The sequence below is a fragment of the Ammodytes marinus genome (genome assembly GCF_949987685.1).
Source record: "Ammodytes marinus genome assembly, chromosome: 18".
NCBI lineage: Eukaryota > Metazoa > Chordata > Actinopteri > Uranoscopiformes > Ammodytidae > Ammodytes > Ammodytes marinus.
Window position 1 is genome coordinate 16,381,185 of NC_137222.1, and position 23,722 is coordinate 16,404,906.

Sequence of the window (23,722 nt, forward strand, 5' to 3'; positions counted from 1 at the left end):
TCCTGTCTAAGTGAAGGAGCATCATAGCAGGATCTGATCACTGCATTTCAGCCTCAAAAGATGTGTGAAGGTTCCAAACTCCTCACACAACTCAGACAAGGATCCTTTTATTCCAGAACCCAACAGCAAGGTTTCGGGAAACTTGTCCCATGCCTTCCCAGGTTTCTCTGGGCAGAAAGAGGGACCTCCCTTGAGCAAACCAGATGGGTTCATCTATCGGGGGTTATTCCCAGTAAAGAATTAAAGAAATAGAAAAAAAAGGGTTGAAAAAGCTTCAGAACTCCGGGAGTGTGTTTGTGTGTTGGTTAGTCTGCTGGTGGGACTGTATGGCATAGGGATGACTGGGAGCAGTCTGGTTGGCTTGCTGGTTTTCTAAATGGGACTGTTCTAGCTCCCTCTTCCTCCTCATGGCAGTCTGCAGCTGCTGCTTGATCACGAGGATCTGACCCTCCAGTTCGGACAGTTCCTGAACCAGCGGATTGCGGCCATGCTGCACTCCCAGCCCGGGGCCACAGTCCCCTACACCAAGAGCCCGACAATGTCCCAATGTTTTTCCCTGTCCGGAGCACCCCTGACCTGGCCCCAGTCCCAACAGGGCAGAGCGACCGTTAGAGTTGGTCACTATGGACAGGTGTTTCTCCAGGAGGGGAAGAGAAGAGTGGGGAGAGGGGGGAGGCGGAGGGGGAAGGTCCTGGGAGGATTGGTATTCCATGTCATTCTGCATCTCAGGAAGGATGGTACGTCTGTTGCAGAGAGAAGGCTCTGTGGGATTCCACTGGTTGTTCCCCTCATTGCACCTGGAGATGTGATAGGGAGATACATGGAGAAATGTGAGGTGGCAATCAAGGCTGTAGACAGGATTCTTCAATATGTTTTTTATGAAAAGGCTAAATAACTGATCAATTATTTATAGGATGATTTGACAATAGGTTATGTTAGGCCCATGCTTATGAACAAGATGATATATCCATCATACCGTTAATTATCCATCCAACATAACATTAGTAGAGTTGCCGGGTTAGCTGCATCTCTATTTGATTTCAGAACACAATTGTGATTATTAAGTTACATCTCATTATTGGCAGGTTCATTTCTTTTTCCAAATGGGTTTGTGGGTAATGAAGTTTAGTTGAGCTGCGAGACTCTACTGTGCGTTCGCTATTTAGTTTAGGCATCCGTTCTATAAAAAGAATGCTGTGATTACTGTACTTGCATCTGGTTTGGAGAAGTCAGATGTATTTGCAACTATGTGTCAAGTGACGCTGCGTTAATGCAGGGCTATTTGTCTCATCAGCTCTATTTTCAGGTAGTAAGTAAAACGAAATTGGTAGATAAATTTCCGAGGACATTACCTCAATGGTTGGCCTATATATCACACTAAAACGACCAACTAAACCACTGCTGCCAAGCAGCTGAAAACACACAAAGAACTAAACAGTTTTTTTTGGAAACACTTAACCAAGAGAACACTCTCACACTCTCAGAAGGCTAGACAATGAGCAGCACAGCACACTGGGGGTCCCAGGGCATATAGACTCCTCACACCTGGGCTCAATCAGCCAATCAGTGCCACACTAACGACTCTCACGGAGCTGAAAGATTCTGTGTCCTCACAGAGTAGCCCTCCCCAACATGACGATACAAAGAAACCCTTGACGGTCAGGGCTGACTGGACCACATCACAATCATGGCCAATTAATTTCCTCCAGCACCAGCACTGATCCCAACCACCTGTACCCGGGAGTTCTACCTTTATCATGAAGCTAATGAGCACTAGCTAGAAACGTGGGTTGGAGGTGTGAGATGTCAGTTTCGACACACAATCCCCATTGTAATGTTCTATCAAAGGCTACACATATTATTTCCTTACATATATTTCTCTTTGTGCTGCTCCAGGGAGTGGTGGAGGAGCAGTGATCCTCAATCATTGTACATTTTACAGCATTCCCCCTGCCTTCTCATCAACTACTTTATGTTACATAATCATGGTTCAAGTACCGTGGAATCACCACAAACCCCCAGGAACAAAGATATAAACCCGTAGCTATTTAATCAGAGCTTTAAAGAACCACAAAGTTTAAAGAAAAAGGTCCAGCCATAGTTTCCCTTGGTGAACCTTGTACCCAGCATCAGCACACGAAAGGGAGAAGGCTGACAAAAAGTTGCATCTGCAATACATGATTGGATATTACAAAAGGCTGGTGTCATCTTGGGTTTACCAGCAACTGTCCTTGCTTTCATGCCTCACCAAACCATAATAAAGTCTAGCCCTTGTGCCCTTTTAGTATGGTTCAAATTCGTGTTTAGTTCAGTTATTTAAGCAAACAAAACAAGAAAAGCTGCATTTTTAGATATCAAACAATATTGTAGTAGTAGCGGTACAAGATATAAAAATAATCATAAAGAAACGCTTGAATAGAAACCTGCTGCTTCAAATAAATACATCTCCTGAAATGACACTGAAAATAAGACTACAACCAAGTAGCTCAAATACAATATAATATATATTTGTACTCTGTCAACTTAAATGTTTCCTGCACTCATTTATAGGATAACTCTGACTTGCCAGAGACTTTAAAAAGAACAAAATTGAGTATACTCACTCAAATGGAAACTTTTCACATCTATCAGACCACATCTGATCAGCGACCATGATTCCATTAAAGGAGAAAGATACCTATCAAATGATTTGAAGCCTAACTGAAGAAGAACCCTCAGAACCAAAGGTGTTTTCGCCCGTGATAAAAAAAAAGTGACATGACACATTTAATGAGATACTCCTGACATCAAAAGTGCCATCAGAATATAAGAACATAAAAAGAACCTCATCTTAAAATAATATATATATATATGTGCCCTTTGAAAAGACGGCACCTGGCTGTGCTTACATCATTGCTGCAACGAAACAGAGGATCTTTTGCAATGTGGTTAACATTATCAGATCTCTAAAGCCTTGAGTCTTAAGAATTTCACCACAGTATTACAGAGTAGTGTAAGTGTGCCACACTTAATAGGAAGGATGTTTCTCTGACTAACGTTGCTATATGACAACAGGTCCATAGGTGTTATACATCCAGGCTGAAACAATTTCTTTAAATATTTATTTTGCATTGTTTTTGCTGTTACTGAGGAATTATCTCTCTCCCTCTCTTTAAAAAACAACAACAAATTAATTTGTAAGCACTCTGTATCTGCTCTAAAAAGTGCAACGCTAATATAGAGACGATTCTCTTTATTAGTCACTAGTCTTTCCACATAACTTTTTCCATCCTGCCTCTAACTTCATTTCCGTGTGTGTTTTTCTCTCTTTCATGCCCAACTTTCATGACATGAAGGTCGGGCGCGATGAAACGGAGCTCACAGCATGACACGGGGAAATATATAAACACTAACTTTTTTCTCTCTTTGCTTGTTAGAGAATCCCACAAGAGATAATGATATCAAGGACAGAAAGGGAACCGGCAAATGTGTGTATCGCAGACGGAAAAGCATGCTGGCATATAAATCCTTTTTTTCCTGCAATGTTAGGATGTCCTTCACATCATAATTATTTTCCTAGATGGTGATTCCCCCCGCCCCCCAAAAAAGGCATTTTTCTACTGAACAAAGAACAAAGAACTTCACGCTGACATCAGATAGCATCTCAATTTCTAACCCCCAAAGCAAAAATACCTATTTTGTTTAACATTCTGTTTTATTTCAGGGACCAGTAGCCTAGAAAATACACAACTGCAAGTCAGCCTGTGTTTTCTCCATTATACACAGAGATTTAGTTTTCACAACTCCTTAGGGCGAGGTACCTTTACTCCTTTTCTTTAGAGAGGCCATATTCACATACCATTTCTAACTGTTTTCAAGTTCTCAACAGTTACCCTTTCATAAATATAAATTTTTTCTCCTCATGCGGTGGAATTTAGATAAATGTCCTTGCCGTCCCAGAGTTATTAAACCCAAGCACCAAATACAGAGTCCAAGGCTGTTTCTTTTCACGACTTCCTATAATCACAGATACTTTTCTTCACTTCTGTCAGCTGGTTTGTACCTGCAGCAGTTCTCTATGAGACGTCCTTAACAAAATGGAATTAGAAAGGTATATTCTACCACTGACCACTATGTCCCAACCCATCTGTCGTTACAGATGCCTCTACCAGCGGGCACACAACAAGACATAGACACAGCTTGTAGCACAGTGAATATGGGTGGCTGTCCTTCACTGTGCAGGTTAGCAGGTGCAACAGAAAGATATGCTCCCTGCTGAAGTGTCCTTGAGCAAGATATTGAATCACTAGAAAGCTCCGGGAGGTGGAGCTCTTTACAGCTGCCCATCCTGTGGAGAGGGCTAAAAGTTAATGTCAAAGTTGGTCTTCTTGTATGAGACCTGTACACAGTAGCTCTTATGTGTTGTGATTACACTCCTCTAGAGCATTGGTGATGGTGTGCTTCTACGCAAGTATTACACAGCAGGACTGAAAAACAATACCTGCACCCATTATTTTGACATTGCAGAGTTTTTCTGGTTGCTGGAAAATGCTAGTTTCCTAAAAGTTTTTATGATTTATTGAAAGTGTTATATTGTATGTTTAAAAAACAGATGGAGTGGTGTGCAAAACATTGACCAAAATGAAAAGAACACTAATTGCCAATCGCTTTTGGTCAAAATCAGTGAATACCTCCCCACGATCCACTACCTGTGGATGCCCGAGTGCACATCCTAGGCTCTGTAAATGGGCATGTTGCTAGCTACGGTGGGCCCCCTTTGTTTACATACCAGTTTACAGAGCCTTGTCTGTGTAACAGCAGAGTTTTTTTTAGCGTACACACTCTATGCTCAGGTAGCAAATCGTAAGGAGATTTGACAAAAAGAGATTTGTGAACAAACGTTCTCCAGAATCGCTGACTCCACCTTTAAGTTGTGAGTTTGGTCATTATAAGTATACAGTCTATAAGTATAAACAGTGGGGGCCATGGTCCTATCCCATATATGATATCATTTCCTTCATCAAGAACAGTATAGCTGCTGCATTGTAATCGCCTTGATATTGTTCTAACGTGGATGTCTGTCTTTTTACAAGCTACATGACCTTAGCACTGCGCTCGATAATAAATCAAGAGATATTAATTGGACGGAGTGTTTCAGGGTATCCCACACCCTGCTCGTAATTCTCACGGACGGACACTTTACCGACACCTTTGGGGCTTTTTCTACATCACTGTTAGCACTGTTAGGAAATGAAATATGTCATGCTTCCATCCTGGGTAGTCGTTTTCAAGCCAATTGAATTTTTACCCCATATGCACCATTTGGTTACATAATGCCTTGCTCATTTTGTGCCGATGAAATACTAGTGTGTATAGTTATTTTCATGAAGATGTATGGCAGCGGTAGCACACAGAGACATGAAAGGTGTTTGGTGTACGGTAAATCTCATTCTCGTGAATGGAGGGATCATTTGTATTTCAGAATCTGCTTGGCAAAACAGACGTTTCTCTGCAGGACACTGACAATACGACGCTAATAATTTCTGACTCATAAGACAGCGTGCGGGCAGGATGCAGAAGAGCCTGACCGAATGGGCATAATTATGCAGGAGTAGGGTAATCTATCCCCATTACCACAGGCATCCCTCACATGGCCTTGGCTCCGTAATTATTACGTGTATTTAATCCCCACTTTTGAGTGCTTCACCTGAGCGTCCCCTCGGCGTGAACCGTGCAAAGTAAGGGATGGATGTGAAATAGAGTACAGGCCGAGTTTATCAAGCAGGGTGAGATAAAATTGAATTAATTTGGCTCGGTGGAAGCTTAAGGGTTTGTTTTGATCTCCCCTTGGAAGCTTTAAAAAAGATACAGTAATACTTTTATACCACTTATGCCTACCTTTCATCAGATATGCTTATCGGATAGCGAAGAGGAAGCTCCAATGTGAGTATTAACACGGCAGTGTGAGCAGGGACCAAATGTGAATAAAAGGGGGTGACACTACGGATCACAGTGCGTTGCTGAAGGGTTATGTAACTAATCTGGACTGCACAGCATTTAATAAGACAGTGAAACGGTCCAAAAAGAGGCTCTCATCATGATTTACTAAATCTTCCGTCTCCGTCACCCACTGTGCCAAACAATACTCTGCAAACGACTGCAAAAGATTATTTTTTCCAATTCCACTTACTGATAATAAGCTTCCAGCAGACTGACCGATGTATTTAGTTTCCCATTAAGAAAATGGGTCCCTTAATAACTGCCCTTCCATGTTAATTGCTGTCACTTGTAACCACAGCCTGATAATTTGGCCAATGGGCTGTTTGAGTTTGAAAAATTGACTCTCTGCTGGAAATGATAACGTGCTTTTTTTTTGGTGCAAAGGGAGGTTAAAGCGTATAGCCTTGTGATGTGTGATGTTCAAGTGTTGCCACCAAGTTCATCATGGCAGATGTTCTTAATTCTAAACTGCTTTCCTTTATTGTGTGCTGTTTGTGATGACTTTTTTGGTATTTCAAGATTTAAAAGGTCACAATATACTCATTGTCAGGTTCAAAATTGTAATTTGGGTTTCTACAAACAACATTTTTAATGGTGTTGCGTCCAAAACACCCTTTATATTTCTCAGCATGCCATTGCTCAAAATCCTCGTTTACGCCCCGTCTGAAACGTTCCATTTTAGAACGTCTCTTGTTAAGCCCCGCAATCTGAAAAGCCCGGTCTGCTCTGATCGGCCTGAACCTCAGGGTAAGGTACATATCCTTATGACTTCAGTAAGGGGAGATACATCTAACTGGGGTTCTTTCAGAAAGGTAGAGACTGAGAAAAAGAGAGAGGGTTTCTAATCACACCAGAGACCCATATAAATGTTGAAAGACTATGGAACACTGAGATGTGTATATAAGGTGACCTTTACAATAAAGTATTTGGAAGATGGTGCTTTGAGTATAACAACTAAACTAAACTAAATACATAATGAGTGGGCATGTACAGGTCCTTCTCAAAAAATTAGCATAGTGTGATAAAGTTGATTATTTTCCATAATATAATGATAATAATTGAACTTTCATATATTTTAGATTCATTGCACACCAACTGAAATATTTCAGGTCTTTTGTTGTTTTAATACTGATGATTTTGGCATACAGCTCATGAAAACCCCAAATTCCCATCTCAAAAAATTTGCATATCATGAAAAGGTACTCTAAACAAGCTCTTAACCTAATCATCTGAATCAACTAATTAACTCTAAACACCTGCAAAAGATTCCTGAGGCTTTTAAAAACTCCCAGCCTGGTTCATTACTCAAAACCGCAATCATGGGTAAGCCTGCCGACCTGACTGCTGTCCAGAAGGCCATCATTGCCACCCTCAAGCAAGAGGGTAAGACACAGAAAGAAATTTCTGAGCGAATAGGCTGTTCCCAGAGTGATGTATCAAGGCACCTCAGTGGGAAGTCTGTGGGAAGGAAAAAGTGTGGCAGAAAACGCTGCACAACCAGAAGAGGTGACCGGACCCTGAGGAGGATTGTGGAGAAGGGCCGATTCTAGACCTTGGGTGACCTGCGGAAGCAGTGGACTGAGTCTGGAGTAGAAACATCCAGAGCCACCGTGCACAGGCGTGTGCAGGAAATGGGCTACAGGTGCCGCATTCCCCAGGTCAAGCCACTTTTGAACCAGAAACAGCGGCAGAAGCGCCTGACCTGGGCTACAGAGAAGCAGCACTGGACTGTTGCTCAGTGGTCCAAAGTACTTTTTTCGGATGAAAGCAAATTTTGCATGTCATTCGGAAATCAAGGTGCCAGAGTCTGGAGGAAGACTGGGGAGAAGGAAATGCCAAAATGCCTGAAGTCCAGTGTCAAGTACCCACAGTCAGTGATGGTCTGGGGTGCCATGTCAGCTGCTGGTGTTGGTCCACTGTGTTTTATCAAAGGCAGGGTCAATGCAGCTAGCTATCAGGAGATTTTGGAGCACTTCATGCTTCCATCTGCTGAAAAGCTTTATGGAGATGAAGATTTCATTTTTCAACAAGACCTGGCACCTGATCACAGTGCCAAAACCACTGGTAAATGGTTTACTGACCATGGTATTACTGTGCTCAATTGGCCTGCCAACTCTCCTGACCTGAACCCCATAGAGAATCTGTGGGATATTGTGAAGAGGAAGTTGAGAGACACCAGACCCAACACTGTGGATGAGCTTAAGGCCGCTATCGAAGCATCCTGGGCCTCCATAACACCTCAGCAGTGCCACAGGCTGATTGCCTCCATGCCACGCCGCATTGAAGCAGTCATTTCTGCGAAAGGATTCCCGACCAAGTATTGAGTGCATAACTGAACATAATTATTTGAAGGTTGACTTTTTTGTATTAAAAACACTTTTCTTTTATTGGTCGGATAAAATATGCACATTTTTTGAGATAGGGATTTTTGGTTTTTCTTTACTTTTTTGCCAAAATCATCAATATTAAAACAATAAAAGGCTTGAACTACTTCAGTTGTGTGTAATGAATCTAAAATATATGAAAGTCTAAGTCTGCAATTTTTATTTTATTTGCTTCTTTTATTCGCTTTTAAATGTTTTATAATGTGTTTTATGTATTCTAATCTTGCCCCTGTAAAGCACTTTGAGTGGCCTTGTGTCTGAATTGTGCTATATAAATAAACTTGCCTTGCCTTGCCTTGCCTTGCCTAATGTTTATCAGTACATTACAGAAAATATTGAACTTTATCACAATATTCTAATTTTTTGAGAAGGACCTGTATAAGGTTTAACTAGTTCTTATGTTAGGTTAGGTCATCTTGTTTCCTCTGCAGTGGAGACATTAGCACATCAAACTGTGTATCTTGATGAAGCATTATTCGCCTAATGGCAATGGATGGAGGGACCCATTAATCTCCATTTATCGGGTAATTCTGACCAAAATGTTGCTACATATTTTTTAAAGTCAGTAGCAAGCCCGCTTCTGATGTGTCCTTGCATGACAATAGTTATAATGAGCCTGAGTCCCCAGTCAAAACAACATGCACTTAATGTGGTCCTAAATAATTACAACACAACAGGCTTGGTTTATTTTAAGTTCAATCACACAGGGATGGAGTTTTCTTAAATAAAAAAAACTCATTACTTTAAGCATGAATACATTATAGTGCTGTACATGTCCCCTTGATTTATGTGATTGAACTGACACTGTATTGGGCCCAGCCTTCGATAACAAGGACAGTACCTCTTTTCAGGCTTGGCGACGGTCGATAGTTTGTCATCATTGAAGACTGAGTTGAGGGCTCGGTGTAATCTCTGGGGGAAAAAAGCAACAAATTAGCTGTCAAATGCTAACTGAGTATGGCTTGGTCTCTTTCTCTATATATGGTTATTCTTCTGGTGAACTTGAAAGGCTGTGTGAGAAAGAGAGGGAAAACAGCAACAACAAAAATTCATGTTTCACCGTCTAAATACAAATGGACTTCAAAAGTAAGAACACTTTGGAACAAATACTTCTTTATACATTCTGTAACAGATTTTCTTTTTACTAATTTAAATGTGCTACAAGGAACTTTAAAACATTTCTGAAACAGTCTAATGTCTCCTCTGATGATCATAAATTACATGTAACAGCAAACGACTAATTTATATCGTTTTTTCTTAATGTGTTTGTCATGGGTATGCTCACCCAGGAACTACAGCTTGCATAGTAAAAATACTTGCACTTTTGTCCAAAGGAGGCCCAAGAATGAAAACAAACTGAAAGTTCCTTGGAGCACCTTTAAATAATCAGAAAACTTAAACCGGCAATCATATTTTATTGCTAAATCATGATTGAAACGTTGCAGGACTGTGTTGTATGTGCGTGTATTTGTGTGCAAGCTCCATACCTGGCTGGTGTGCAGCCAGTATTTGTAGCGTGGCTCCTTGACCCTCGGGATCACCAGCTTGTATACGATGTGTTCTCCTAGTGTGGTCAGCAGAGATAAGGCCACGCCCACACAGAGCATCACAAACAGTCCAGAGAAATGCTTTATGCCCATCTGCAGTGTCTGGAGACAGACAAGGGAAGAAAGGACAGGGGTGACAAAAAGTAGAATGCCCGTAATGGAAAAGTACAGTGATTTCATCTTGCCACTTCACACTGCAATCTGCAAAAAAAAAAACTTATGATTGAGAACAATAATAAACCTCCATTTTGTTTGGGCTTCCTTATCTTATCTAAGCACTTTTCAGTAGTAGGCATGGCAGTCGCTTTAGGTTGTAAGACATATTTCTCCAGCTCTCCCTTTCAGGAGTATACCAGTGTAATTCAACTCAGTTCTTTTTTTGTGATATAAGTACCCTTGAACTGCGTGTTTTCATTGATGGATTCACCACAGTCAAAATGTCCACCGTCTCTATTACAGGACTTTTGGCCGACCTCCCGGGAGTGATTGGCTTCCCGCTTGTTTTCAAAGTGCCATTAAAAACAGCTCGCTTCGTCAAAACGCCGCACCGACAATCAAAATGCATCATGTATTTTTTTTCTCCTCTCATAGCTTGACTTTACAACACCACAATCACTGCCACTGCAGCTGTAAAAGCTTCCTACTCCAAAGAAAATGAGCGTGAGGAGACTATTGCTGAGGTCTGCTTTGAACTCCTACCAGAAGTTACACCACAAAGCAGTGGAAAAAGTGATAATAGTGTCACCAAAACGGGGATTTAACAGGATTAGAAAGTCGGCAAGTGTAAACTGCAATGCCTGCATACAGTTCTCAATTCAGCCTTGTATTTTTCAATGAGAAATTGGAAATCAGATGTCACCTTCCACTCTGTTACTTCCCTGGAAAAATACAGCACAGGTTTCATTTCATATCAATGTGACTTTTTTTTTTACTGTTTTGTTTTTATTCTCTAGAGATTCTGCTCCAGAGAAAATCCTCAGATAGTCTCACTATGAGTTATGAAACTGAAAAGAGACTATACATTTTCCCCCCGCCATCTTAAATTACTGTATCACTTAACTCTATTCTAAACGTGTCACTTTAGAGAAAGAGAGGTATCATGAGTCTGCAAGTGTAAACTCTACTCCTGTGACAGCGCACTTTTCCTAATTGAGCACTTGTTACAGCAGTAGCCCATTCTCCTATGAATCTTTTTACTGCCGAGTATGGAACAGCTTGTGACACGGCTGCAATGACCGCAATATAGAGTCACGTTGGAAAAAAATAAATACATGATGGATTAAATTCCTCATTGCTGTGTTGTGACTTGGCGAGCCGGCTGCAATGAAATGTTGGCCGCACAGACAGTAGTCGCATCTGACGGCTGGAAAGGAGATTTGAAACTTTGTGGGAATTAATTGACACAGGGAGATATATTCAGTGGTGTTATCCTTTAGCGGCAAGACAATCTTGCTAAGGATAAATGGCAGTGATCTAATTTAATACCTAACTAACTCCAGTGCATAAAAGAAGCAGTGTAAATTATTTCGTATATATCAACCCCCTCCAAGATTCCTCACAGTTCTGGCCGTTCCTTGTATCAGCACATTTCAGCATATTCTACCACTTTTTGGCAACAGATACACTTTCTGTCTTTTTTTCACTGAAGGTAACACTCATAACACATAATGCACACATCCACTTCCATGTTTTTTTTTTCTTAACCTTCCTTTGGTTCACTTCACTCATTGAATAAATATGAAAAATATAATATAAATATGCCGAACATTGTATGGATAACTTCTAATAAAAGCACATAGCACTGATAATCTTCGTCCCTTTCGATCACAATTCATCTCTCGGTAATGTTACGTCTGGCCTCTTTTATGTAAGGTAATTCAATACTATGTCATTTATTGGTATTGATTGTATTACTATAAATGGGATCAACTTCTTTGGGGGCGACAGAGAAGCTGGCCCAGTGCCAGAGAGTTTTTGGCTGCCTCACTGAAGCCAATCCATCAGATCTTTCTTTCTTTCTTTCTTTCTTTCTTTCTTTCTTTCTTTCTTTCTTTCTTTCTTTCTTTCTTTCTTTCTTTCTTTCTTTCTTTCTTTCTTTCTTTCTTTCTTTCTTTCTTTCTTTCTTTCTTTCTTTCTTACTTTCTTTTTTTCTTTCTTTCTTTCTTTTCTTTCTCTTCAGAATCGCCGGTTGGCCGCTGGTGGTGTAGCAGTCATTCATCCCAATAAGAGATTGTTAAAGAAATGCTGAGGAGGACTAAACTGAAGACGGCCTAGTCAGTAGTTCATATTGCTGAAATCACATAAATCTCCCGCCGATACCGTCAAGTGTTCATTGTGACAGCACATTGTCACTGTGCCAAAACATGCCGCTTTAGTTAGAACTTGGCTGCATTATGCAAGTGAGCAAGGTGATGTTTAAAGTTTGGGTTGATTTAATTGGATGATACATAATATCTATATAATTTATTTTACCACATTATCTGTAAGCAGATAATGTGGTAAGGAGCCAGACGTGTGTGTGTGCACATGATCAGCACACTGCACAAACCATACTTTTTTTGAGCAGCTCACTCGGCCGTCGCCGTGGGCAGGTGGAGGCATGATAGTGCTAAATGAAATGGACCTGGAGCTATGTCAACGTCTGCATCTGCTACAGGTCTGACTGTTGCAACAGGGGAACACGCTTCACTTCCTCTGCTACTCAGACGAGACTCATGAGGTGGTAATTTACATTAACGTATTAAGTATTTAGGTAATGCTGTCATTACAAGGCACACGGCAGGAGTGCTTCTTAATGAGACAGCATAACGAGCAACCAGCAGCTAGGGGCAATACGGCTATATGAAAAAGAAAACTGTCATACAGTAGTCTACCTAAGAAAAATAAATAATGAAAAAGAACGCCACAAAATTACGGAAGGAAGATGGGACAGAGTGGGGACACAGAGTCCTTTGAAGAAGTACGTTTTTAGACGTAGTGCTTGATAACAGGGAGAGTGCAGCTGAGTCGGCCCTGAGGTTGGAGCCACTTTTGGGGATTCCCGAAGCCACAGCTGGGCGGAGACACGGCCAGGCTGCTAAGAGAGCTATAAGTGTTCGGTAATAGCAGAACACAACGGAGCACCGGGGGCCTGCACACTGTTTAGGAGTGAAGTAATGGGGACACAGCTTGGTTCACAGCTGCAGGGTCAGGGGGCCAGGCTTTGAATTAGCAAGGGCCAATTACTGAACATGGAGGTAATGGAGGCGGTGCAAGTATTCTGAAAGATCAGCAAGAAAAATGGTGAAACTTGGAGCGGGTCCCTTTGGTACGAAGGGTTTTATAGGGCTTTGCTAAGGGGAAGGAAAGCTACTTTCATACAATGATGGTATAGTCTGAATTTGGAATTATGCCAAAGTATATGTCATTTTATGTTCTATGATACAGACTGTACCCAGTGAAATAATAAATATGCTGTATAGTGCATTACTTAAAGCTGCATTTGATTTTAGTTTCGGGCACTTGAGGGCAGTGAGATAAGTTGTAAACACTACAGTGATGCGTATACTCCTTATATTTGTGTGGTGGCAAACATGACCTGCCAAGGCTGAGCAACATTATCAATCATTCAAAGTCACGTTTCCAGTGTGTTTTCCTGTTTCCAAACCAATACTTACAATAGTCACTCTCACTTTGGACTCAACTTACTCCAAAGGGACGATATGTGGCTTCTTAAGCTGCTAAGTGCTTAACAATGTTCCCCCGCTCCTCAATAAATCTGCTGAAGTTGGAGAAGGGGATGATGAGAGCAGCAAGATGAAGTGTTTGGTTACAATTGCAGGCATTTCATAAGCGACCCATTTCATATTAGAAATAGTTTGATTATTACATTCCAATTTTCTTTGCCTTTCATATATTTGGCAGGAAGGAAAAAAAAACCTGTGATACGATAATCCATGGATGGGGATAAGGAAGATACAGATACTGTACATCAACATCAATTTCAATGTCTCCCATCGTACAAGACAATAACAATTTGCTGCTGTTTTTTTTTTCCTACCTCGGTCACAGCGAAGGAGCGCTTCCCGCAGGGCAACACCTTGTACCATTTGTCATGCAGCGTGTCCATGAAACCGTCCGACTTGTACTGACTAACAAGCTCCGAGATGTTGGAGGTGAGCGGAGAGTTCTGAGGGAGGCCAATTCCATAGCCTGCCAGTGGAAATACACAGTGCAGGCTCATTATTCCTCTGTCACAACAGCAAAAAAAAAAAATCTCACTTCACCCACTATGAACTGCCATTTTTTTTTTTGCTTTGATTGGATAAAGGCTGCGCTCAAGAATAAGGGAAATAACTGCTGAGCACGAAGAAGGGGAGTCTTGGCAAAAACTGCCAGTGGTCAGAAAAAAAACACCATTATTTCTCTAAAAGTAGCACTTGACTTTGGCAAGCAAATCTCAGAATTAGCATGCTAGGAAAGTGTGACAAATTCAGCAATAGCCAATTACAGAAGTACCTTGCCTCGGTAGGAAGCACACTGATTGATTTGCATTGTGTGGTGAGTGAAGGCGTAAGGGTGCATTAAGTAATTACCAACAACACTGGAATCTGGGACTATGGTGACCTGACCGTTGGGAGGAAGAAAATATGCTAAAAGGACCACAGATTTACAGGAGATAATCTGTTGAGAGCCCTAAGATTAACTGGTGTGCAAATTGTTGAGTGATGGATATTGTAAAAATGAGGTCTGCGCTAACATTCTCATAGTCAGTTAGTGTGCTGTTATGCAGGAAGACCAAATGATATTTAATTATAATTCAAAAGCAAAACACACTTGTGAATTCAGAAATCAGACTATCTACCAATACAAACTGATCAAAATTATAATTGAGTCATAACCTTAATCTAAAATGTTCTTCATCTACAAATTCTCTATTCGATTGCTCAAAACATCCACTATGCTGAATGTGTGTCCTAAATAAGCAAGTCTTTTGTCAATGATGTGTCATGATACCTTCTATAGCAAAGGGTTTTCCGACTGTCAGTGTTTTACAGTCTGCGTCTATGGAGACTTCATAATCCAGCAGAGCTTTGTCCATGATGAAGGCATCCAGCTTCTGAGGGTCAGCCCTGTAAACACACAGCAGGTTGATAAAACACAAAGTGCACTTCAAGATGTCGCAAAAGCAAGTCATATTCTTTCACTTCACACACTCTAGACAACAATCCACTGCTGCAAACAATGTTGGACTAGGGAGTGCAATGAACAATTTCTGACTGAGATGGCAAAAGCTCCAATTTTTACCTGATTTTACAGCATGCAATGTGTGGCAGTGTTGACCTCAAATGTGCCTTTCAGAGACAGATCCATAGCCACCCTAGTCATTTAATTGGGATAGCATGTATAACAATAGCACACACACAGAAATCTTACATCTTCCTGGAACCAACTCCAGAAACATTTATTTGAAAGCACTCACATTACAACTTAGGCCCTTTAACGTCTCCTGAGACATACACTAAAATAGACCTTACTTTGTCATCTCACTCCAGGTCCTAATGTCAAACCTCTGACCTTACAGAGAGTGTAAAGAAAGAAAAAAAAGTTATTTTTTTCTTGTTTTGGACGTACACTTTAAAAGGTTTCACTTCACTTTGGCGTTATATGCAAGACAAATTACTGCCTGTCTCTCTGCCAATTTACTCGCATTCCTCATTTCAAGCCTCTTATGTAGAGGTGTGATATTAATAAGTCACAACACAGTCAGTGAAGCTTTTACACAATCAACTCAAAATGTATTTACTGACAGCTAAAGCCTAGCACAATATACATGCTCCAAAGCCTTTTTCAATATACTGTATTCTCTGTATTATATTTGCTTGTTATCAAGGACAGTGTTAGAAAATCCTCAGCTATCTTTTGAGCAGAAGCTGGTGGTTGATTATTGCATGGGGACTTAGCTTACAGCTTATGTTTTTTGGTCTCTCAAACCATGGTATGCTATTGATTGATGCTACTGTGTTTTTTTTTAAAGAACAGAGCACTTCCTTGACATTGACAGATTACCTAACCTGCATCAGTAAAGCTTGTATAAGTAACTGAATCATGTGTTTGCACGCTAGGGGCATGACAAGGAAATGCCACTAGTGACACGACATTTAATACAAGGCTAATGTCAGACACAGCGGTAACATTCATGTTGAATCACAGGGAGGTTGATCACGGACAAGTCATAACGGAAAGACCTGTTAGCATCTAGGTAAAAATACTTCGATTTTTTTATCATTTCTGGTATGAGCTTGTTATTCAAGACTGCATAAAGGCATAATAAAAGCCGCATTTCCAATATCGCTACCACTTTAAAAAAGCAAGTTTCCTGATGGCTAATAATGCCCCCGCCAGTACACTTTCGTACAAATTATGATTATATTGCAGGCAGCCTGTGATTTGTTGTTGCTACAGCTTCAATTGCTGGGATGAGACACACATTGGGAAAAACACATACCGTAATAGGTGCATATTGTGCAGCGATGACAACCATGACAACTGCAAACAGACATCTACATTTGAATACATCTCCAAACCTGCAATGGCGGTATAGCAATCAGGGGTGATGGGATTTTTTTATCACTCATAATAAAAATAAAAAAACATATTTGACCCAAAATATGATCATGATAAAAATCTAAAATTTGTTTTCTTCAAACTATGCAATAACATGTATTCTAAATAGCGCATTCAACACTTGATCTGTGCAGAAAGGTAACCATAGCGGTCTTAAAATCCAGTTTTAATTGGTTAAATTCATGAATTCTGAGTTTAATCTCCACATGGGGAAACTCCTGTCAATGCAGTACATAGTAGATACATTGTACTATAACGTGGGATTTAAGGTTCTAGTGCAGACATGCCTTTCTCAGTGATAACTAATGCTTGGTGCCTTGGGGAGTGAACGCTGAGACCTGAGTGTTCACAGATGCATTACCACGGCACACTTGAATGCTGTCTCGTTCCCTCAGTTGTAATTTTTCTAAAGACGACATATTTCCTCGAACCCTCTTAATCAGCATTTTACAAGCTCAGTAAAAGAAAAAAAAAGAAAATATATAAATCTTGTTTCATCCGTTAAAATTGTGTCCTATCCAGCTGCTGCGGCCTCTGTTCCAGTTTCCTTTCCTGACTATATTCTGCTTTGCTCCATGGGGGATGCCAGTTGAATGTTGAAGCAGCTTAGGATGACAGCAATGGCAGGGTAAGGAGGAGGCTGAGATGTGAATGCCAACAGGCAGGCGTGTTTCGGGTTGGGGAATGACAGCACATTTCCCCTCCCCCCTCAAATTCTGACTTTCCATGGACATGCAGCACTTTTCAACAATCCATTTTTTTTCAAAGATGACACAGTTTCGTACCTCTATTGTTTATCAGGGAGTTATGGCAACAAGAGATCACTTTAAGATACTTAAATGTGAGTTCTCAGTGTGTTCCATGTTCAGTGACGCTTACCCTGAACGTACAGTACATTATTTCCCGTGAGTGTGTGTGCGCCTGAATGCTCATGTTTGTGTCTCTACATGGTGTATGTGGACAGAAGAGCATGTATAACATTGTCTTTACTTGAGATTGTGGATGCCATCTGGCGTTGCCGGGACGTTGAATCTTCGCATGTAGTCGGCCATCTCGGGGAAACTCTTCTTGAGGTAGTCCTCGGCGCTGCTCTCTCTCACTGTGGCAAATCGGAATCCCTGAGAGGGATGGTGCAACTGCAAGAAAGAAACCCAAATGTTACCCCTAAAATGACTTCACAAAGCATACATATTAATGAGCTTAAAACGCTTCAGTCTTGTGTTTGTCTTTTCCTTCAGTTGGAATTGTTAACGTTCAAATGCAGACAGAAAGTGTGTGTGCAATCCACAGTGATTTGTGTTTTCTTTTCTCAAACCGACTTTCAATATCCTTGCTCTCTAGTGATTCAAGGACTTGGTGATTTGACGAAAAAAATTCATTTCCTGCCCCCAGTGGCCCTTACAAAGGTGATGTAATAATGCAAATGCGTATTTGAAAGCTTGTACACAACAGCCTGTGAATCAACTACAGATAAACAAAACGATGTTTGCAGACATACTCAAATGAAATAAAAAGGTGTACCAGGAATATAAGAACAAACAATACAAATTAAACCTATTTCCAAAACCATATTTGTAATTGAAAAATGACGTCTGTGGAAATACATGTGCGGAAATACATCACCTGTTGTTTAATTGAAAAAGATGTTGGTGGAAAATCATCTCAAACACATACTGTATAGCCTAATCCAAATTGATAAAGTAATGAAATATATGGAAAGTGAATATGAAGATTGACTTTAGATTAAATTTAAACTGCTGAAAACACATTTGTCGATCAAATTAAAGCTTCAGAAATAAGTAAATATGTTTTAAGCATTACTCTTGAGACGTTTAAAACTTAGAGACTTCGTAAATATCGAGGGCTTGGAGCAAAAGGGGCGTAAGTGACATATTTTGCGAAAATTACTTTTATATATCTTTTTAAAGGTCTTGATTAGTTCAAGAATAACGTCACTAAACATTTTACTTTTTGAAATAAAGGCTGAAAACATAAAGGCGTAAGTGAAAACCTTCAGTTGAGTTTGGAGCAAAAAAGGCGTAAGTGCACCGAGCTTGGCGCACAAAAGGCGTAAGTGCATCATAAATAGGCTCAAGAGCTGACAATATGGAGGGATTGCAGAAAAGACCAACATTTACACTACAGAAAACGTGTTTTTGAATATGTTTGTAGAATTTGATATACCCACATATGATGGAGACAATTTGGACACTAAAATAAACACTTTATTTTTTATTTCATTTTAATAAATATATTTAAAATTATTATTATTTTTTTCTAAAATATGAATTCCTTGAAACATAATCTCTATTAAGGTAGAGATTGCTTCCATATGCTGTTTTTTATTAAATATTTATGGTCAATAAAAAGTTTGTTTTTAATCTCCTGTAAAATTCTGAAAATGTCACTTACGCCCTCTGTGCGACAAGCCCTGGATATGCTTTGAGCGCCTTCAACATGTCCCTGACTTGTGTAGCCTACCTTTGGGTCGTGTATCCCTGACAGTTGTTCGTAGGTCTTCTCGCCGACCATGACGGCGGCTAGGTTAGCGGTGTACTGGGACAGACAGAACAGACAGAAGATGGCCCAGAGGTTCATCAGCAGGCGGCCCGTCCAGCACTTTGGCGGCTTGATGGCCACCGTTCTCCCGAAGAGAATGCCGTAGCACACGTTGAGCGCCGAGGAGAAGGAGAAGACGCGGTCGCGGTTGCGTCCGCGGGGCGTCATGCCGAAAGGGCTGGTCCACTCGTACAGGGTGAGGAAGACAGCGGTGACATGGAGGGAGACGAAGATGCCCAGCCACATGGACCAGTGAAGAGGCCACATGAAGGCACCGATGGGGGCGGCTGTGTCACGAGTACGGACCTGGGTAGTGGGGGGAAATTATAAAAGTAAGAAAATGGTGTCACTGTCCATAGGGTAAAGACTACGATTTCATAAAAGTGTGGATGGCATTTGGAAAGTATTTGCATCTTGTTTTATAGAGTATTGTCTATTTGATGTTTGATATGCCACTGCTGTTTCTTTCTGGGCTTATTTCACCAATTTGAGTTTGGAACTGAAGCAGGATCAGGAGTCTCGCAAAAAGTCGATGAAGCAAGACGAATGGGATGAAAATATATTGAGAGCTACGGAAATGGCACAATCTAACTAGTGTACTGTTATCAAATGCCATCGCAACTGCAGATAAGGACGCCGTCTGTGACACTGTTGTTTGGGAGAGAGATACCAGAGATAGTAGAAGAGACAGCGACTGTAACACATCTTTCTCTATAGTGGCATGTTGAAAGGAAGAGAGAAGAGCGAGTGATTACCACCATTACTAAGACCGTCAGCCAGTGGGATTAGGTATAGTAATTGTAGTAATGGGGTCAACCCACAAAGATGTCCACTCACCAGTCTATACCCTTATGGAGAATTGCATTAGAAACCAATCAGGTTGGGCTTCTTGCAGTAATAAAATTGCTGTATTGATACTGACCACCGGCATACCATACAAGCGGAGAGAGTTGAAGCTAGGTCAATGGCAGGAAGCGGATAAGGATAAGTGCTACAAGGAACTTTTAAATACTCTGAAACAGTTTAATTTTTCCTCTGATGATCATACATTACATGTAACAGCAAACAAGATCATCAGTGCAAAGAATTTTATTTGTATATATAGTCTTTTGTAATGCCTTTGTCATGGGTACGCTCACCCAGGAACTACAGATGGAGTAGTATAAACACCACCGCTTTTGTCCAAAGGCGGTGCAAGAAATATCACAAACTGAAAGTTCCTCGGAGCACCTTTAACAAGCGGAGATATAAAGAAAACTGTATAAAATGAGGGAAAGAGCAGCACTGACCAGAATCCCCAGGCTGGTGGAGAAGAAGGGTGAGGTGAAGTCGATGACTTTGCTCCTGGCTGAATTGATACTGAAAGATCCCACTGCCAGATGGGCGGCTCCACTGAGCAGATCGCCCACCAATCCCGTCCAGCGGCCGTTCTTGAAGCCCCCGTACTTGCCGTCGCCTACGATGTAGAGGTCATATGTGAAGCCCATGTCCTCTGCCAGCTTCTCCAGCAGGTCAACGACGTAACCGTAGCAGCACTTCTTGAGATCCGTGGGGAGAGATGCGTTGGGCCCCGCCAGGTTGTGAAAGAGCTTGTCCAAAACCGAAGATTCGTTGGTGAGAGGGTCCAGACACAGTGTGCCTGCGGGACACAAACCGTCGCCGTCCACCTCGCGGGTAAATACAAAGGGGTGCTCCACCAGCGTCACCACCCTCTTGTGCAGCCGCGTTGTTCGGCGCCAGTCCCCTCCGGCCCCGGAACCCTGGTAGTTTTTCCAGGCCCCCTTGTCCATCAGAACGTTGCCCCTGCGCCAGCGTCCCAGACGGGTCCAGGTGGGCTGGCCTAGGGGGTCCAGCTGCAGCGACCAGATGTAGTGATGGGCGTCTGTGATGACAGTCTGGCTGTCAGCGTCTCTGGATATAGAGCCGCTCTGGCCCTCAAACGTTGTGTTGGATAGAAATCTAGGAGAGAAGGGAAAGAAGATAGAGGAAGAGTTAGAGAAGATAAGATCATTGTTTGTCTTTTAACACACAGTATGTCTTGGGTGTTTGTTCCTTGCAGGTATTTGAATGGAAAGAAAACATAGACAAATGCTTAACATATTTTGAAAAAGAAAGAAATAAAGATCTTAGTCCAAATCATACAACTGCATGATGTACATCTGCAAAGGAAGTTTAGGAATTATGTAGCTGTAATGTGCAATACTATTAGTTAGTTTGTAAAAGAAAAATCCTGATTTAAGGTGTAAAACCAGTACTGGAGAGGTGCATTATGTTGTTTGCCTCAGTGGCTATCTAGGCAGTGTGTGTGTGTGTGTGTGTGTGTGTGTGTGTGTGTGTGACAGGATAAGACGGACCACGGTCCAGTGATCACGCCATCTCTCTCACTGAGCCATGCTACTGGCTGTCTGAGAGTGTCAGATACTAGAGCAGACGTGCACACTCAAACCCTCATGCAGTATAAACACACACACATTTGTCCTCTGGAATGGATACGTTCGGACGTAAGAAAGAATGCAGGCATCCACTCGGTGCAAAGAGAAGCTCACACACCTATTCCATATGACTCCAGGAGGCAATGATGTAAATGATGTGACCTTTCCCGAAGCATCTCTTTCGTGTCAACGTTTCTCACCAGGAACCTCTCCATTTCAACATCTTGTCTATTTAACTACATCTTGTACTGGCATTGAGTCAACGTGACAGCTTAAGAAGTCTGTCTAAATGTCAGTTTCTTCAGTGCAACTTGTCAGCTACCCGGGAAGTGTGTCCTTTTCCTCATTGTAATGAATGGAAGTGACAGGTTCTTGCACCTACCTTACAAAACACATGGTGCTGTGTGTTTAACGTGAAATGTCACGTTTCAGTAAAAGGTCAGGTTTAGTAAGAAAGGGATAATGTGTAGCGAAGGGGCCCTCCGAGAAATATAGACAGACAAGGTGAACAGGAGCCTGACACGCAGTGGAGGTATCTTGTTCACCTTAAAGGTCTGTATTTCTCAAGAGTGACCCGTTCCCTATACATTATCCCACTTATTACATGGCTTCTAACTACATTAATCTATTAATTGAAGTAAATTGTTGTTTTAAGCTTGGGTTTATTGATTTAGAAATGCTTTTATGGCTTACGGTACAACAAAAGTATCCGCTATGGCGGTTTGTGGCCAGACATACTCACATCGTCTTGACTGGAGTCTTTTCAGAAATGAACCATGACTACAAACATCCCTGCTGTCCAGATATGTTCCAAGTCATTTTGAAAAAAGTACTTAATAGTTTTGTGAAGGAGTAGTAAGTGTTCCATCAGAACAATGTCCGTATTTTCCGGTCGCTGCTGCATTGCTCCATCCCCAACCCAATCGCCGGAGAAAAACGTCCTCACTGCCATCCCACAAGTCTTACACACATGACATGCTACACCAAACATGGATAATGATGTCCAAGGTCAATGTTCTGTCCATGTTCAACAGATCAGTGCAGTGAATGTTCCGTATGTGGATTTTTCCCATGTAACTCTTGGTAATGGATTTGACGGACCATTTCCTCTCATGCATGGAACAGACAGAGAGCAGTAAGTAGCAAAGCCCACACTCCCACTAGCTGTGGAGCAGAAATCTCTGCAATGCCACTAAAATAATGAGAACTCAATGCTACTTATGTAACTGGGATAGTTCTTGATAGGCTCCACTCATTAGTATACTACATAATTATTCTTATCTAAACAGGCCAGTTTTCAGTGGTTGAACTGACAGTCCAACAACACTGCAATGCCTGCGACGTCTTAGGATGTTTGCAACCTCAGGTGTGGCATACAAAACCAGAATACGCACACTATATTAACTTCACAGTCTGGAAGAAGCATCAGAGGCAATGGGGATGTCATTTCCCATTCAATATGTATGCATTATTCATTTCCGGTGGTGGAATGCAATCAAGTCCTACGCATTTAGTTTTTCCTTTTTATTCAATTCGTTTTCATTATTATTGTGACAGTTATAGTAAGTTATTACTGAACAAATGGAGATTCTACATAAGTAAGTACAATCTTATTTAATATGATGCATTATAGATTACAGATCATTTATAGAAACTGCAGAAAAGTTAGTGAAATGACCCAAAACGCATATATTTCTGATGTGTACTGATGTGTTCTGATGTGTGTACTTTCACTGTAAATCTTTAACGGCATCATTCATACATACATTTTCTCAAGAATTTTCAATGTAGGACATGGTTTATTCACTGTGGTGCTTATTTGACTTAAATAAAGGACTGAATACTTCCTTCACCAGCACATAAAAGGTTTTTCTGAAAATGAATGATAGATGCCCCTTATTCATCGTACACTTTTAACTCAGATAGGGTATGTTTTGATTTCCTCATTACACCAAGAATAATTTTTGCAAAGTTTGCCTTTTAATGAAGAATCAGAAGTTAGTATGGAAAAGCTTGAATCACAAAAAAAGCTTTTGTCCAGCGAGCTGATGACTAGTACAAGGACATTTGCTTGTTGAATAAATTCGACAAGCAAGTCGTTTTATGGTCACTGACTTACAAACGAGACCTTGACTGCTTCAGCAATACTACCATACAATGCTTAACAATGAGACATGAATGACTTCCAACCTGCATGACATACTGTGTCATTTTG

The 23,722-nt window shown here is 41.1% G+C and overlaps 1 protein-coding gene across 1 annotated transcript in view; it reads right to left on the reverse strand.

Annotated features, from left to right (window-relative positions):
- Positions 1 to 274: 274 nt before the first annotated feature.
- The window catches only part of grin3a (glutamate receptor, ionotropic, N-methyl-D-aspartate 3A), a gene marked incomplete at both ends in the record, with an annotated part of 44,109 nt that continues 20,661 nt past the window's right edge, over positions 275 to 23,722 (reverse strand). Inside the window, 8 exons of the mRNA XM_080046794.1 lie at positions 275 to 797; positions 9,205 to 9,275; positions 9,851 to 10,012; positions 13,950 to 14,101; positions 14,906 to 15,021; positions 17,507 to 17,652; positions 18,998 to 19,381; positions 20,365 to 21,034. Of these exons, the coding sequence (XP_079902920.1) occupies positions 275 to 797; positions 9,205 to 9,275; positions 9,851 to 10,012; positions 13,950 to 14,101; positions 14,906 to 15,021; positions 17,507 to 17,652; positions 18,998 to 19,381; positions 20,365 to 21,034 (2,224 nt within the window). The remainder of the gene's footprint in view (positions 798 to 9,204; positions 9,276 to 9,850; positions 10,013 to 13,949; positions 14,102 to 14,905; positions 15,022 to 17,506; positions 17,653 to 18,997; positions 19,382 to 20,364; positions 21,035 to 23,722) is intronic.